The sequence below is a fragment of the Lissotriton vulgaris genome, chromosome 6 (assembly GCF_964263255.1).
Source record: "Lissotriton vulgaris chromosome 6, aLisVul1.2, whole genome shotgun sequence".
Classification (NCBI taxonomy): Eukaryota; Metazoa; Chordata; class Amphibia; order Caudata; family Salamandridae; genus Lissotriton; species Lissotriton vulgaris.
Window position 1 is genome coordinate 540320434 of NC_141694.1, and position 17436 is coordinate 540337869.

At 41.5% G+C, this 17436-nt stretch overlaps 1 protein-coding gene across 2 annotated transcripts in view; it reads left to right on the forward strand.

The window, feature by feature from the left end:
• SH3BGRL2 (SH3 domain binding glutamate rich protein like 2) overlaps positions 1 to 16844 on the forward strand; it is a 200557-nt gene extending 183713 nt beyond the window's left edge. The window contains exon 4 of one of the 2 annotated variants that reach the window (XM_086926542.1): positions 12996 to 16844. In XM_086926542.1, coding sequence (XP_086782668.1) covers positions 12996 to 13013 — 18 coding nt within the window. In that variant the 3' untranslated portion in view covers positions 13014 to 16844. The remainder of the gene's footprint in view (positions 1 to 12995) is intronic. The other variant, XM_086926543.1, reaches the window with a different exon arrangement.
• Positions 16845 to 17436: the final 592 nt, after the last annotated feature.

A 17436-nucleotide genomic window follows, 5' to 3' on the forward strand; every position in this document is an offset into this window, starting at 1 on the left:
CTCTATGGCTTTTTTTTAACTCTTCTCTTTTACTGTTGTATGTTGTGAGCTTCTTCCCAGCTATTTGATTTGTTCGCCAGTGTGCATCTCTCCTTCCTGGAGTGGGCATTTGTGCACCAGATTCTCTGCTTGGAAAAATTGAGAAATTCTTTTTTTTTTTATTTCAATGATCCACCGTTCATTCACGGTAAAATTGCGCACATAAAAATCACTTTTTACTGCCAGACGGCGTCACTGTGGCCCCCCACTATATCTGCCCCCTTTCACCATATCTGCCCCCCTCACTATATCTGGGGGGTCAGGGTATTCCTACGATTCCTAAGATGGCAACCAACACTTTCTAATTGAAGTCTTGCAGCCAATCAAATTTCCGCACGGGGACTGGGAACCATGAGTGCACTGCAAGGATCCACGTCCTTGGATATCTATCTTTTTAGCCTTGAATGTCTCTCAGGCTACTGAATATATTTACATAAAATCGCAAAACGCACACTTTCTAAACCAACATCTAGATTTCTGCCAAATCTGGCGCAATTCCGTTCAGCTGTTTAAGCTGTAGTCCTCTTCAAAATCCTTATGGGGAAAATGCATTTTGGGATCTCCCTTTTGTTTTGGGGCCCCTGCTTGACGGATCGCCCCGAAACTCTCAACACAGGAGTTGAAACAACTGAAGTATACGTTTTAAAACTTTCATGAAGACTTGTCAAAGTGGGACAGTTATTGGCAAAACAAAATATGCTCTTCTAATGGAAACTAGTTTCTAACTAGAACGAGAGAGTGAGAGACGCGCGCATGTTGGGAGCTCATACCTGTAACTTAAAAAATGTTTTGTAAAAAAGCAGGTTTTAGAGAACTGGGGTTCTTCTTGCAGGTATATAAGGGCCCATTATTTGGAATGGCATTGCTTACCAACATGGTTCACAGGAAACACTGCTGAGAAACACCATTGTACTGGTCATGAGGGTGAAAAAATAAGCGTCGGAGGGAAAGGCTGTTCCTCCTTCTGAGTTTAGGTTTTCTGAAAAGCAGATGCAGTGTTTGATCTCTACCTTATCTGAAGTCAAAATCAACGGATACTGTTATTCTCCTTCTGTACATCTTTAATTTTCTCCTTCATGGCCTTATCCAGAATACGACGAGGAAGAGTTATAAGTTCATGAATCTTCTCTGAAAGGAAAATTTTTTGAGAAATCAGAACTTGTTACTCTTTTCAGTTATTTGGGACCAATTCTGCAGATACGTATGGAAGATGACTTGCCAAGTACAAATTTGGGATTGTTCCATCAACGGATGTTTCATCCCTTGCCTGCCTACTGATTATAAAAGCGATTTAAGATCTGCTCCAGAGGTAATGGGGAATCGAGAAAAGGCAGATCTTCCATTTTTTAAATTGTGTCTTTATCTCCTTAATGAAGTGGATATGGAACTACCATCTGCCTAAAGATTGATGCAATGTTAGACAGTCTCGCTGAGCATTCATATGTTCATTTAGAAGATGTGCCATTAACAGACCAAAGTGGAAGCTTTATTGTAAAAAGGCTTTTTTGGATTGAATCGTGCAGTGAAGGCCGCTATTTATACAGTGTACGTGTCCCAGTCTCTTGCTAAGGACTTTCAGGCCATAACAGCAGTCATACAAAAGAGCTGAACTGCCCATATTTTTTTTCAACTATGAATATGCATGCAACATTCCAATCCGATATTTCTTATGACAGTTCAAAGTTTACAGCTTTTTCTGCGGTATCAAACATATCTGCTCAATGTTGCATTTATCTCGGAGATTGGAAAGCAAAGGGTTACCAGAAAGCTGGTCATCTTCATATACCTTTTTCAGGGAGTAAGTTGTTTGACGATCAACTTGAGGATTTCTCATAGGAACTTTAAGAATCAAAAGCATGGTCAGCAGATCAAGACTCAAAGCAAACCAGATCATCCTCATGGACTGATTTAAAAGGGGCACCAATGAGGCTTTTAATTTTAAGCTGGAATGAGTATGTTTAACCAATCCTTCCATTTAAAGGGCAGAATGCCTGATGTTTTTCCCCTGCCCTCACCAAAACCTAAGGAATGTTCCTTATTATGCCAGGGCTCTGATAGGTCACATTTCGTTATTTCACCAAGCATGCCAAAAAGAATTCAGATGCTCGGGTTCCACTGATAATAGAGCAGGTTCACGCCCTGGAGTTCGAAGAGATCCCTTCAGATTCAGGACCAGTACATCTAGTTTATGTGCAGGATTCCTTACAGCATTTAGCCTTCATTAAAGAAATGTTTAATCTTTTGATAAAATAAAAAGTGCTCTGTCTATCCCAAGCTCCAGTGAAGGATGAGGCTTCTCTTCAAGCATCTTTCTGGTACAGAAAGCGCCTGCAAATTTCAGTTTGATCAGTCCAAGAAAGCTGAACCGATTCCAGAAGAAGTTTGCTGTACAACCTGAGAAAATAGAAAGCATTTTCCGTCAAGGAAATAGCTATAAATCCAATGCCGCATAAGTGCTGTTTATTGGGGAACATTAGAGAGCAGGAGCATATTTTAGAGATTCGGCAAGTTCCTTTGTGCTCTTTTCTTGTGTTTCCTATGATAAGCATTGTGTGTTTTCGTGATACTTTGGACTTGTCTTCATCTGGGTCCATTGGCTTAGCAGAACCCGGAAGTGTTGGTACTGGTAACAAACAAAATATTGAGACATCTGGGGTTGTGGTTGAAGCCAAAAATGTGATCAAATACACTATCTTACCTCCTTTGTTCCCAATGTACATGTCTCTGACCATCAAATATCCCCTCCCTTTGCCATTCATCAAATGGTCCAATTGTGAGTGGGAAAGAGTGGTTGAAGTGAATAGTTGTGTAAGGGTAGGGATATGAAGTCAGGCTCAGTTTCTGTGACCCACTCTGTCAGGGTGGTATTTGTATGGGATCCTGGAGTGTACATGGGGGGGGTGGGTCTATTACCCTTGGGTTTTCACACTAGGTCCTATAGCGACGGGCATGCAACAGCTCTATCCATATGGACAGACTTTTTAAGATTCCCATGAGCTCCAGCCTGTCAGGATACATAGTTGGGAGTCTGCATAATAAGTGAAGATGTCTGGGTGGGCTAGATCTCCCTTCGTTCTACATAAAACCTTGTAGCCCACTTGTGCCCACCTGACCCCCCTCACCCCCAATGTATTTTAGAAACCGACTTTTAAGCGAGTGGAGGTAGAATGTCGGTATCATTATGGGTGAAGCCTGAAACATATAGAAAAGTCTTGTCATAATATACATTTTGAGTTCACGGATCGGACCCATCCAAGACACCAGGAGGTCTCTACTTTTGTAAAGATCCTGTTGGATTGCAGCTAATAAGTTCAGGATGTTGTTCTTATAAAGATCTGGTATGTGTGCTGAGATTTTATCCCCAAATACATAATGTGGCTTGTTGCCTATCTCAAAGAGTTATGCTGCTGGAGGGTATGTACTCACTTCTGGGAGTGTCTGGTTTAATATTTCCAATTTATTTTATTCATTTTAAAACTGACAGCTGTTGAAAAGCGCATGTAGCTTTGGGAGAGCTTTTTCTGATTTTGCCAGTTAGTAGGACATTGTCTGCAAATAGCATGACCTTATCTTCCTCTTTTCCAAGACACTAATCTGTCAATTCCTTGTCCTTCCCTCCGGTCTGCCGCAATGGGTTTGATATGTAAAGCAAATACCAAAGTTATTCGTCCTAGCTGGAGTGATGGTGAGATTTCGCCATTCAGTAGGATTCTTAAGAAGGAGGATTTATATCCTGCTTTCGCTGAAAAAGTGGGGCAGAATCTGGCCCTTTCTAGTGTTACTCAAGAACCTCCAGTCCTTGCCGACAAAAACATTTTCTGTATCTACTGTAACCAAGATTGCTGGTAATAACTTTTTCTTGATTTTCTTGACCAGGGGACTAATCTTCTGGGGTAATCATGTGTTTGACGGTTTTTTAAAAATCCTGGCTGGCCACAGTGAATAGGTCCTGGTAAAATGATTTCTTGGTGAGTCGATAAGGTTTTTATGAAAATCTTTACTTCTATATTTAGCAGTGCGATGGGACAATATGATGTGCATTTTACAGGTTTCTTCACTTGTTTGTGAATCAAAGTAACGGTAGATTCATTCATTCATGATGATACCCTTTTAGTTACTGAGAATGAGTTGTGTTGCTTTGTCAAGAAGGGGGTAAATAATGACCCAAACATTTTTATAGAAGTTACCCGTATAGTCATCGGGCCTGGTGCTTTATTGACTTTAAGAGATTTAATGGCTGATTTACCCTCCTCTTCCAGTGTGGGAGCTTATATTACAGTGTGTTGCTCTGGGTTAATTTTGGGACGTTGACAAGAGTTCAGATAGATGCTCTGCAGGGATTCAATGGGTTGTTTTGCAGCATGTAGCTGCGAATAGTAGATGTTGAAAGCCATTCTTTTCTTACTCATCCGTGAGCTTCGTACCATCATCTAGACTAGTCTCTGACATATTGGCAGTCTTGTTTTATGTGAAATAACCGAGCTAAGTGGGGACCACACTTGTTAAATTGGGCGTAGTGAGTGTACTTAAACTTAAGGAGCGTTGGTTGTGCCTTGTTGGTGTCTATTGCTCTTAATTGTCCTCTTGGTGAAGTAAGAATTTTAAGACTTTGGTATGTGGGCCATGCCCTACCTATATTACATTTATTAGAGTTTTAGTTCTAATTCCAGCTTATTCCTGTATTGGTGTCTAAGCTTTTTAAGGTATGCAACTTTTCTGATGCATACCCCTTTACGGACTACCTTGAATGCATCCCATACATGTGCCTCAGAAAAGTCTTGGGTGTCATTATTTTGAAAGTAGTCTTAGATGTATGTTTTAGATTCGTCCCTGAGGATTGAGCCTCGCTTTAAGGAAGAATAGAATGTCCCTCTAGATCTTTTCTTGGAGAGACACCTCCATTCTATTTCTACACTGATAGGGACATGGCCTGAAACATTTATATTGTAAGGCTTGGGAGAGGAGTGGAGAATTCAGAAGTATATAGTCTATTCTCAAGTACGGCGTTTGGACATGTGAGAAGAAGGTGTAATCCCTCTCTTAATCATGCTGTTTTCGCCAAACATCACAGAAGCGGACTCCCATATTTATATTAAGTTTCTGTGAGAAACCCCCGGAATTTGGGTTGTCGGAGTCTGTGTCTACCTTGGGGTTTCTTAACACCTTGGCTGCTTGAGATATTCCTCTCCTGTGCTGGGCCTTAATAGAAATGGGTGTGGTCATGACGAGCTCAGCTCGTCATGAGCACACGAGCACTGTGCCTCATGACGAGCTGAGCTCGTCATGAGCACCGAAGGGGTTAACTGAGCTGAAATTACTCAGGAATATAACGTTCCCTTTGCAAACTCTGCTAGGCAGTCAAGTGATGCACATAAGTCTTGACCCGTATTAGAAGCACAAACCACTGCAGTAGTAATGGGTGCCCCTCTGCTTCTTCCCCTAACGTAGAGCTACCTACCTTCTTTTATTTTTTTATTTTTATTTATTTATTTTACTCTGGGAGCTGTGAAAGTAGAAGATTGGTGAAAGAAGGGGGCCACTCAGTTATGTTTGCTATTTCCTCAAAAGTAATAGGCAAACGGATATAGCTTAGGTTGTAATTTCGTTTTTTCTGAGAATTTCAGGCGTGTCTATTGTATGGCAATGACGTCTCGGTCCCCCGAGTTTCATATATTGCCAGATTTTATGTTGCTTGTTAGCAGCATTAAGCTTCTTAGCAATTAGGGTTTTGATTTTGACAATGGTGGGTGGATGAGGTATGCATGCCCGTGAGCGACCCATCCCACCATTCCGCAGTAGGTGTAGCAGTTTCTAAAATATAAGAAAGTAGTGTTCGTCCTGTCTTGATTGGTTATCTGTTAGGAAATCTTGTGGTCTTCCATTCCCTCCCTAAAAATCTAAACATCAAAACACAACATCTAATAAACAAACAGAAAGTAAAGAATTCTCACTGTACAAAGTGGGTCCTCTACTTTTGGACAGGATCCCCTCCCCTGTCTCAGTGGATTTAATGTGCACTGGTATTATGGAGGGGGAACATAACAGTTCTTCGCATCCGGAGTTGGCTTGCTGTGGGGTGGCTAAGCAATTGGCATAGTGTGCTTGGTTTCTGTGAAGTCAGTGATGCTCCCCCTGCAATGTGTTTCCTCATTGTTTATATTTTGCTTCTTCTCTCTCTCATGTTCGCTTTTGTGTTTTCAAAGAATCCTGTGACATTTTTCTAGATGAGTTTTTTTGGAAGGCATAGACTATCAGGCTCCGCTTTCCGTCTTCCTCGGGGCAGTGCTGAGAGTCCAATTCCCGCCCCCTATGAACCGCCCCAGAGTCCGAATACAGACAACTGAGACAATGCAGACATCGCAGGAAAGGAAGGACAGCGGGGAGGGAGATCTGAAATGACAAAGAACAAGGAATTAGAACACCCTACCTCCCTCTATCTACAAATGTCACCTTCCTTATGTTCTCTATAAGATAACCCCCCAAGGTGCTTAGGCTATACCTGTAAAGAAATACAACAGGCCAAATCCAATGGAGACAGTTGTTTGAGGAGGTATCAGGAACTTATACCCAACTGTGAACATAAAACAAAACACATTCAAGGTTCTCTGCTAAGTAACCACAAGTCCAGATACTTAAATGAAAGCATATGACACATACCATTTACTATGCAACAATTCTCTTTAATATGGGTACTTTTCTGTTCCAATACTGCAATACCCCTCATGTCTCCTGAAGAAATGAAATAAGGAAAGAATAATGAACCCTGCATAAAATACGAGGCCACAAGGAGAATACTGGCGTGTAATTTCCTTCGTGTTATAGCTTCACACAAAGGTTTACTTTCCTATATAACACATGAACACACAATAGTTCTATATGCACATGTGCTGAGTTTTTGATGGACTGCGAGGCTCAGTGTTACTATCCCACATGTGAGTCCTATCGCACCACTCTTCTCCTCTGTTTCACACAGGAAATAAATGAATAGTTCTTTAGGGTAAAAGTAGTTATCACCGGGGGTGGCCGCAATCACAAGGGTCTCTATCCTTGTGGCCGAAAATGGCCCAACAACCCTCTGGTAAACTCAACAAGATGTCTGGTGAATGTGTCCCTCTCAGCCGAGAAAAAACACCAAGACAGACCAGCAAGTGGGGTGCGCTGTTGGGATCGATAGTACCAACGCCTCGCACACCCAAAACAAACACTGTACTCACAAGTTTGTAGGACTTGGGAAAACAAGTCATAAATCCTACCGCGGCTTCCTTCAGACCAAAACGAAATTATCGGCGTTTCCCCGCCGCTCTCAGCATCCCTTTATTTCCCGGTATGCGCGCGCATCCCACGTCGTTACGTGACGTATGCACAGCATGCCGGGAAATGTAGTCTGAAGTACGGAATGCCCGTGTTTGCCGATGGCCCCACGCCACCGATGCTGCGAACCTTGACAGTGACAGGGCTATGCACCTGGTGATGGATGGCCAGGTACATTGGGGGAATGCAGCCAGTAACGATCACAGTGTTTGGAGGAGTTAAATGTCCCCACTTCGAGATGGTGCTAACTCAGTCAGCCACCGACATTGAGAAAGCCACTCTGTTTTGCTAGCACCTATTGGGTCCTGCAAGGGGAAGTGGGGGGCCTGGGGTTTTCAAGCTGTGGGTAGGGGCTGCTCTAACCTCTAACTCAATGTCTGAGTCTTGTTGCCTAGCTGCCCAGTTTTCCCCAATCAAGATTTCAGAGTGATTGGTTAGTAATGCCATGCACTCTCCAAGTGGGGGAGAGGGGTGGAGAGTCTCTTACTAATTGCTTTTCCCAGGGATCCTGCCTTAATATGACAGCCGCCCCAGGTTCAGTCAACCTTTCATTAGTGTCTTTAAATTCCATGTTCTCTGCTCGGCCACATATTACCTGGGGCAAGGACTGCCCCTGGCAATGGTTTCTCCTCTCCAGCAGGGCCACTTCGATGTGTGCAGGCTGCAGGGCCCAGCTCATGCTCTGCCTCCTCATGGGGAACGTATCTCATGGGGGTTCAGGCTTAAACAACTTCTCAGCATTTCTGTGGCCATCTGCACCACCAGAATCCGGTGTCGCAGCGAGGATCTACTTATCAGCTACTACAGATGTCCATTATAGACACGGCTGATGCTGTCTAGATGGTTCTTCATTCGGCCCGAGCTTGGAGACTGAGACTGCACCTTGAAATTCAGCTATCCTAGGCATATGCTTTGCACTAGGGGGGGTCTCACAGCGTTGGCCCCCTGGAAAGTCCAGCTCAATGACTGCCGGACTTGCAGTTGCGAAGTTTTGTGCGGGGTCCCAATTGCAGCGCACACCTGCAGAGCGGCCTTCTTAGTCCATGAAACACTCTGCCCCCCTTTCATCACACTCCAGGGAAACAGTTTGGCAGATAGAATAAGTTTTATATCGTTCTCACAATTTTTGTCTGACTGTTCACATTTTCAAAGAAATCTGTTCAGAATTTGGTATTCCACAATTGGACATCTTTGCAGAGCATATCCTACTGTCCAATTTCCTTTTGCAGGTGTCTAGAGAAGGGTTTTGGGGCAGTAGATGCACTAACGTGTCCTTGGCCTCTTTTCTGTTCATCACCAGGCTGTTAGAATGCCTTCGGAGGGAGGAGGTCGATTTGATACTGGAATCCCGCTTTTTTGGGGGGGGCCTAGAATAGTTTGCTTTCTGTCAATAAGGAGGAAGTCTAGGGTGCCAGAGTGGGTTTTCCATTTAAAACAGGATCCATTTCAGTCTCCCAGTCTTTCTCTAGGAGCGTGCTTAAGATCGAGGTTGATCGCATGACTGTTGAGAGGGGTTTTACAATGTTAAATCTTTCATCTGTACAATTATAAGTAGAGATGTCTAGGCGTTTGTCCACAAAAAAGTTTTATGAGAACCAATGATCTACATTTTCAAAATGGGGTACTGAAAAGGCATTGAACCCTTAGAGATATAAATTAACATGGGTGCTTAGATTTCTTTAACATTTGTTTGACAAGAGTTTAGCTGCTGCTTCTCTGAAGGTGCAGTGTGCAGCTATAAAAGCTGTTTGAGCCTATCGAGTTGTTCCTGAATGGATTGTTTAGGCATTAGACTTCTAAAGTGTTTTTAATACGTAGACACTTAATTAATACAATAGCTTCTTCACGGGAATCTCCCCTTAGTACTTAATGCTCTTTAGTCGCATCCATTTGAACCTCTTTCTGACGAGGACCTGAAACATTTATCTGAAGGTTTTTTTTATGGTTGCCATAAGATCGGGTACTCTTTCTGTTGGACTTCCTTATTTTAGGATCTTTTCAAACAAGTTGGACCTTAAATTGAGACCTGGATTCTGTTCTTCAGTGTTGTCCTCTTTCAAAGAAATAAGAAAAAAGAAATCAATCTCCCCCTCTGTCCTAAACGATAAATTACTCTGTACTGTTTGTGCAAAGGTTTTCATTGAAATAGATTGTATATCAATTTGGGCGTTCTTTGAATTGAGTTCTTACCTATTGCTCGGGTATATCCTCATATAGAAGCAGTGTTATAAAAAACGGGTAGTGGAGGTCATGCATCAATTACTTTTAAAAATATTTTTCAATATCTCGATTTGTTTACCTTTTCAACAACCTACAATACAGACAGGCACTACGTCATGAGGGGGGGCTCACAGATCTGGATAATTTCATCCACTTAATATGCATTACTATGGCGGCGCCCAATCCCAATCCCCGTACCCAAACCGGGACAATGAATCAATTACTGAAAGGTAATCATTATTACTCCACACACCCTTTCTCGTACCACTACTTACGACCATTCCTGCCTAATCCGTTCACAGCCTTGATTCCATTTTTAGCTTTAGGGTTTATTGATTGGTTAATATGAGCAGCAATGAAGGGAAGACGGAGGGGTGTAGGGTTTGCTGTTAGTTTTGGTTGCCTCAGGCCATGTGTGACCTCAAAACATAAGACCGGTAGTAGTGTTCCTTAAGAAGGAAAAGCGCACATCAGATTATCACAATATGTATATATCTAAAAGTTATTAGCGTGCAACGTAATATTCTACCAGTAGAGTCTCGGTGCTAGAACAGCTATCAACATCTACAGCCCAAAGATGTCATTAGCACAATAAATCAATAACGTGCATATATTCAAAACCCATATAAGCTTTAACAGTCTCTACTTTGCCGACGGCCAGCCGTGCGAATAGCCACTTTGGATAATTGCCAGAGTTCAGGTACATTCTTATCATGGATCTGTACCGATATTGCTGACACTCACGTGAACTCATTTGACTTTTGCCGGACCGCTTATTATGCTCTAATCAAATGCTTACCAATATTAATAGATTTCTACTGGTGCAGTATTTTATGGGCCTATCTGGATATCCATGACTTAAACGCGATCTGTACTCTAACAGTGGCTAATAGATATCGAGCCTTTGAAAAATTCTGAGTACAGACGTAACACGGGTCGGCTAGATCGCGTGCTGGGAATTCTTTTAAAGTCAATAAAGACAAGAATCTACGAACTGGTTTGACTTGGATTGGACTCTATTGGATATTAGGAACATTGAGTGAATTGACCTTTTCCGAAGTATGTGTACTAATAGGTACATTAGATCTGTGTTTTTGAATCAACTCATACCGATGTTGGACTGATGAATAGACATAAGGGTGTGCGGTTAAAGCTTCCATGTGTCATCTGTAAGGGAGATGGGACACAGATCTTACAGTAAGGGTTAGTGTGAGAAATGGTATTCGGAGTAATGAGGTTTGTTTGTAAGTAACCAGTTTATTAATCGAGAAAATCAATCTTTTTACGAGGTGCTCCACAGCGTACTTTGTAATGCCTCACTTAAACTTAATATGTTAAAATATAGGAGTGGGCTTTCTTTACGTTGTACCTACTGCTTATGATGCCATTGAGGGTCACTTAGAATGCATTTTTGTTTTTTGGCATTTCCCGAATTGCTTCGCAGTCTACAAGGAGATATAAAAATAAACCAGTTGCCAGTTAGATTTTAAAAAGTTTAACTACACTAAATCATTTTTGAAAGTGTCATTATAATAAATGTTGCATCCTACCATCCTCTAATTGTATACAGACATATTTGTTTATGAACGTGCAGCAGAAAACAATGTAAAACGATTTTGGGGGGAAGCGGGGCGGGCGGAGGAGGAATTGTCCAGGTGGGCTGAGGGGAAGTAATAAGCACAGTGAAACACATAGTTGTATGTTTAACAAACAGTACAAGGACCGGAAGTGTTATATTAACATCCTGATAATATATATGTATAGTTGAAAATATTTTTTAAAGTTCTTCTTGGATAACAAACATTCCCTTTGCTATGTCATATTCTGGTGACTCGTCTGAAGGGCTCGTCGCTTAGATGTTTGTTCGATTGACAGCTCGAAGCAGGGCCTGCACGGTTCTTTATCCATTCGAGGTCGAGGGAACGAATTGACTTGGAAACATGTAAAACTATTTTATTTCAAGCTTGTTACCTTAAGTGTACTTTTCTTCCAGCCAGAATGCCACACACCCTGCAAAGGAGTGCTTGAGTACTGGAATATAATTATTGTATTACATGTACGAAGTACAACACCTGTGCACTAGATTATCCGTTTTTACAGGACAGTAACTACATTTTTAAATACTTTTAATTGATATCACTGGTTCTGGTGTGGGAAACGGGTAGAATTGTAGTTACGATGAATAACTGTACCATTATTGCTTTTGCGCATGCGCACACCATAAACTAACACTTATCAGTGCTTTATCTGTAGATGTCACTGCAAAAGCCAATGTTACACATTTAACTGACTTCATAAACCTGAACCTTGTGTAGATGGATGGGGTTCTTTGACTTGCGGGTGACATACATTTATGGAGTAGGTCCCCAACCCTCTGAATCATCTGGAGACGGAGAATTGCCTGTAGTTAGGAGTGAACAACGCTGTGTGATGAGTCTGTTGATAACCAAGGAAGAATGCTAAAGCTAAACGATTCAAAATATTGAGACATCTCAATGTCTCAATATTTTGAGACTACACACGGTATACACACGGGAAATTAGGCAGACTATACATTTTATGACACTTTCCAAGCGTAGTTGAATCGGTCACATGTCACAAAGGTACCCCACAACAAACTCACTTCAGTGTCAAACACCCATTACTACACTGACAATCACACTAGTGCGATACAGCGAGTATACACCACTTCGGTGTCACATATGGTTATCACTGTACTATCAAATGACAGATCATACCCTACTACACATTGACTGGCATTACCTTATTGTAAGTGACAGATCATACCATACAATGACAGGCTACAATCATACAGTACTTTGCAATGACATACTATACTGTTCCGTACCGTACAATGGTAGCCTATGACATACTATACAACATCACTAAAACAGTGACAAAGTCCATAGATCTCTCATAGGCAAGAACTATTAGCTTTGTGGGTGCTTGTTCAAGTTGAGTGACAAACTGCAAAACCTCTTTTGGTAACTAATACTTTTTACGTTGCTTTCTGGGTTTTACAGGTTTTGTATTTATTTTTAGCCATTTACCTTTGGTATTTGCGTGTTGGAATTGCTTTAGAGTTTGATGGCAAAACTCAGAACCATCCATTTTAATACCTTGGTATATTTCAAATATTAGTACCATTCGTCAAGGCACCTTCCTTCAGCATTACTCTTCTTGAGGCTTTCTTTTCCGTCATTGAAAATGTGTTTTTTGTGTTTGAATTCTTAGAGAATAAATAATTATCAATAAATATGCATAAATCAGGAAACAATAAATGAAGCTGGTTATATAATAAACTTACAGTTCAAAAATTTAAAGAACTTGAAATATTCTGATTTAATTAGAAATTGCCATATTTTTCCCTTCATAAGTCTATGGTGTTCTGATGTGCTAATACTGTTCTTTTCCTTATTTCACAGCAGACCGCTGAACTCTAGATGGGATATGCACAATATTACAGAGAGCACATTTGATGGCGAATTAAGCTTTGTACAAACCCTACTTTTGGTTGGATCACTGTGATTAATGCCAAAACTAGTCACCTCTTTGCTGCATGCCACAGAAGAGATGTTTTCCAAAGGTGGTTGACTATGAGTGATTGAAGAAGCACATAAACAAAATGGCGTTTGCAGTGAATTTCTGGAAACTCCCTGCTGGATATTTTACAAATTGTTGATTTTGTATTGTAAAATGGGTTTATCCATTGGGCATCTTGATGGCAGTGACCCAAGAAACGTATGTTACTAAGAAGTTACATTGTTGCCATATCTTCCAGTTGCAGTCGCGGTGCCAAGTTTGTCATGAGAGCGTTTTGCACCACCCCCTCCCTTCTGTGGTACCGAATCCTGTTAATTGTGTGTTCTTGAAGATGTAATGGATTCTGGCCGTCTGTATTTGACATTTCTCTTATGGATAAATATGAGGGTGATGGGATCAGAGTGTGACGTTTAAGAGGTTTAAAGCATACTTGTAATGTTGATCTTTGTAATAGCTTGCTGGTTGTGTAGGAACACCTTACTTGTTCATACCATCCAACAAAGACCTTTCCGAGTTGAAGTACACAAAATGTTAACGATTGTTTTTTTTTTATTAAACCAATATAAAAGCTTTCAGGTGGAGGGGAAACTAATTCATTAGCTGTATATAGCAACTCACTTAAAGGTGTTAAAGTTTACATTTGCCATAACGTTGGTGGTTTGTTGTCCAGGTGATTTTTAAATTTACTATGATGTATTACTTAAAATGTTTATGAATACTGAAGAAAATGCTTGCACAAGCTATATCTTTTAATGTTTAATAAGAAATATATCTGTACTTGGTTTTGTGGCAAGTCCCATCTGTTGTCTGAAGGAAACAATATGCCATTTGAGGACTGCTACCATTTGTGTGGTTTAGTTTATGTTGGTTTCATGTCCACTAATGTATTTTTAATACCATGAAGTTATTCTGTCCTATTTTCCTGAGCACAAACATGGAATGTGTTGCAGCCGTTCAAAGTTCAATATTATAGGACTTAGTCATTCACGTCATTTCCAATAATGACAAGGTTGCAAAATCAAAATTTACTTTTTACATTTTTACCTTGAATAGCATGTTTGCCATGTCATTACTAGTTTTAGAAACTCGATATTTCGTTGAAAATTTCGAGGAACAAGCTCATCAATGGTATCTGGTTTTATTATCTAAAGGACAAGTTACTTACCTTCATTAATAATCTCTCTGGAGGAGTCTCTTATCTGGTTGCAGTTTCCCCACTTCTTAAATCTCCATCAGGTGCCTGACTGGATATAGAAAAGTCATCATAGCGCTAATGCGCCATTAGAAGGTGATCGACTCCACATCAACACCAAGAATTACCTTGGACTACATAATCTGAGCCATATAAGAGCCATCCATGTACACTGACATTAGATCCTGATCTGGTCATACCCCCCCCCCCCCCACACCCCCCCCCCCCATCCCCCCATGTGTTTAGAAGTGAAGTCCAGTTTGACAAAATTGACAGTTCTTTGCAGTGTAGCATGACTAAAGGGGAACCCTATTAAAGTGATAGTGACCATTTCAGAGAACAGGGAGGTGTAGGAAATGACCATATTTTGCATGATGTCCCCCTCAGATTTTTCCACCATCTGTTTTACTTCCTTTAGAACTCTGTGCCCTTTACTCCTGCGAAGCAGTATTAAGGTACCTATGTTCCCCCTTTAAACAAGGTCTGATTGGCATACTCCTAATTGGTATTTTCAGCTTTCCTATAAGTCCCTAGTATATGGTACAAAAGCAACCCATGGCCTGGAAATTAAATGCCACTAGTGGTATACAGCACTTATTGTGCCGTCCACTATAGCGACAATGCAAACATGCCATCAGGGTTACCACTATAGCCTGACTGTAACAGTAAAACGCAAGCACTGTGACCTGTCAGTATAAACCCTTTTTCATAGCTTAAAACCTTCCTTTTAAATACTAAGTCACACATGTGTAGTAGCTCTTGTAGCCTCCAAGGTATGGTGTATAGTATTTAAAAGTAGAATGTGTCCCATTTTAAAGTTAGCATGTCCTTGCAGTGACTAGCACCCAAAAGCTATTTTCACTGAAGGAAGTATGACTCGGCCGTAGAGAGACATTGGAAGCAACATTAAATATTAGGTCTGTTACCTCAGGCCAGCAACCAGCTAGGGAAATGATTAAGCAACTATTTTTTAAAAGCCCAACTTAAGGGTTAAGTTCTATTTTTAATAATTGTTAAGGAAAAGTAACTTTTAGAAATTACCTTTTTTGTGCCTGAAACTTGTGCAGGCTAAATTACACAAGTCTTCCAACTGTCACCCATATGGTGATTGGGTGTGAAAACTGCTCCCAGTGCAGAGACGAAAGGCCTGGGTTGTCTGGAAGAACTTTTGGGCTGGGCTCAGGAACTTAATTTACTTCACAGGGACCTCTCGTCATAAGCAAATGTAAGATGACACCTGGACAGGCCCCTTCTTTTGTCCTCCCAGTTGTGCAGGCTTAAAGCACAGTGGGGTGAGCTGTTCCCCGAATTTGGTTGGAGTGACCACAGAGGAGGCGCTGCTCATTAACCCGGCCGCACCTCTGTCTTTTCAACCTTATGAATTTTAGGAATGAGGGGCACTGTGGGATGCAGTAGGGTGGATAGGAACTCCTGCAAAACTGGGCTTGGCTATCCCTTAGATCTTTTCTCACATTGTTTGGGGGGGTGAGAAGTCCACACTCAACCACAAGTTAATGCCAGGCATATATATGGTGCCCTCCTGCACCCTCCTCAGAATACTGCTGGGCCTGAGGAAGAACACAAGAGTACTGGACTTGCTGTCTAAGAACTGAGAGGAGTTCTGAAGGACTAGAGATGCTCCCTCTTTTACCCAGTACAAAAGTCTACTCCAAAGCTCAGTTGGCTGGCCTCCTGTTAGGCTACTTCAGGAGAAATAAAAGGCAGGTGAGGCCGTCTCCTGAAACTCCCAGTCGACCAGCAGTCATGGCCCTCAAGTACTATTTCTAAGGTCTTGGAACCTTTGGCTATGTATTGCAGTACTTTTATCATCACTGAAAATCTGGCACTGATGAGCTTTTTGGAGTTACAGACCTCCAGAGGACTGGGACCAACCTAGCAAGCGGATCTACTGAAGGGGTTTTGCTGCCGGGTCGAAGCAACAGGTTTCTCCCCCTATGAGCTTCGCCACAGCAAATCCAATTCAGCTGGAACTTAGCGCGAAGGGATGTGGCCTGAGGAACCCTCATTGGATAGAGCCCTTATTGGATAGAGCCCTTGGCGTGCCCCACCAGATGATTCTGAACTTTGAAAAAGAGGTTCACTCTAAAAGAAGACATTTTGACTGGACTAAGGTGCCAAAAGTATCCAACCAACATGATAACATCCCAGGTACAAAATTCAAATGGACCAGTGACTTCACCTGGACCTCATCCAATGTCTTGCTGGTGTTGTAGTGCCCTTCTCAGACACCGACTGCTGCCTTGCCCAGCTGATGGGTTTTGACTTCAATTTTTGAACTGAAGTCCCACAATAAAACCCCAAATCTAGTTGATGTTTCAGACCTGCGTCCTACCACTGTCAGCCTGAAATCACACCTAGGTATTGGCCTACTGTGACCAGATATCCTGCATTGGGGCTTATAGCTTTTTTTATGCCATGTTTACTTTACACTTTAAAATTCATATCTCTGGTTTCCCTTATCATATTTTTTATCATGTTGATGTCATTGAATTAATTAAAATGTACTCTATTTTTCAAATTGTTTGAGGTATTTATTGATTGAGGTTTTTACTTTAGTACTGTTTTGGTATTGCATACACTCTTTACATATTGCTATGAGTTAAGCTTGTCTAATCTGTGGCTTAGCTATCAAGTGGTTGAGCTCAGGTTAATTTAGTAACTTTAAGGGTTCACCCTGATTAATTAGGTTTCTTCCTTCAGGTGGGTAATTATACACTCCAATTAATAATCCTGTTTTTTACAGGTGGTGAGTGGGATTGATCAGGTAACTGCCGGTAGAATAGCTACCAAAATGTTGGTTACAGAAGATAAGTAACTTGGTCTGATGCATATTTTTACCTGCAGATTGCTCACCTCTTGCGTCGGTACCAAAGCAGTATCTCCATGTTGGTGGGTCTGAGGAGATAGTCGAATCAAAAAGTCCTCAATCCAAACCAATATTGTGGTGAAGATGCGGACCGAATACCACATCACAGCCTGACAGATGTCCAAGACTGTACAGCACTGAAGATGTGGTTTGAGTCCTAGCTCTGTTCCACATAAATGATGAGAGCCCTTTGAGCAAGCTCTTCTCCTTGATGTGTTGAGGAGGTACACAGAAAGTTGGCATG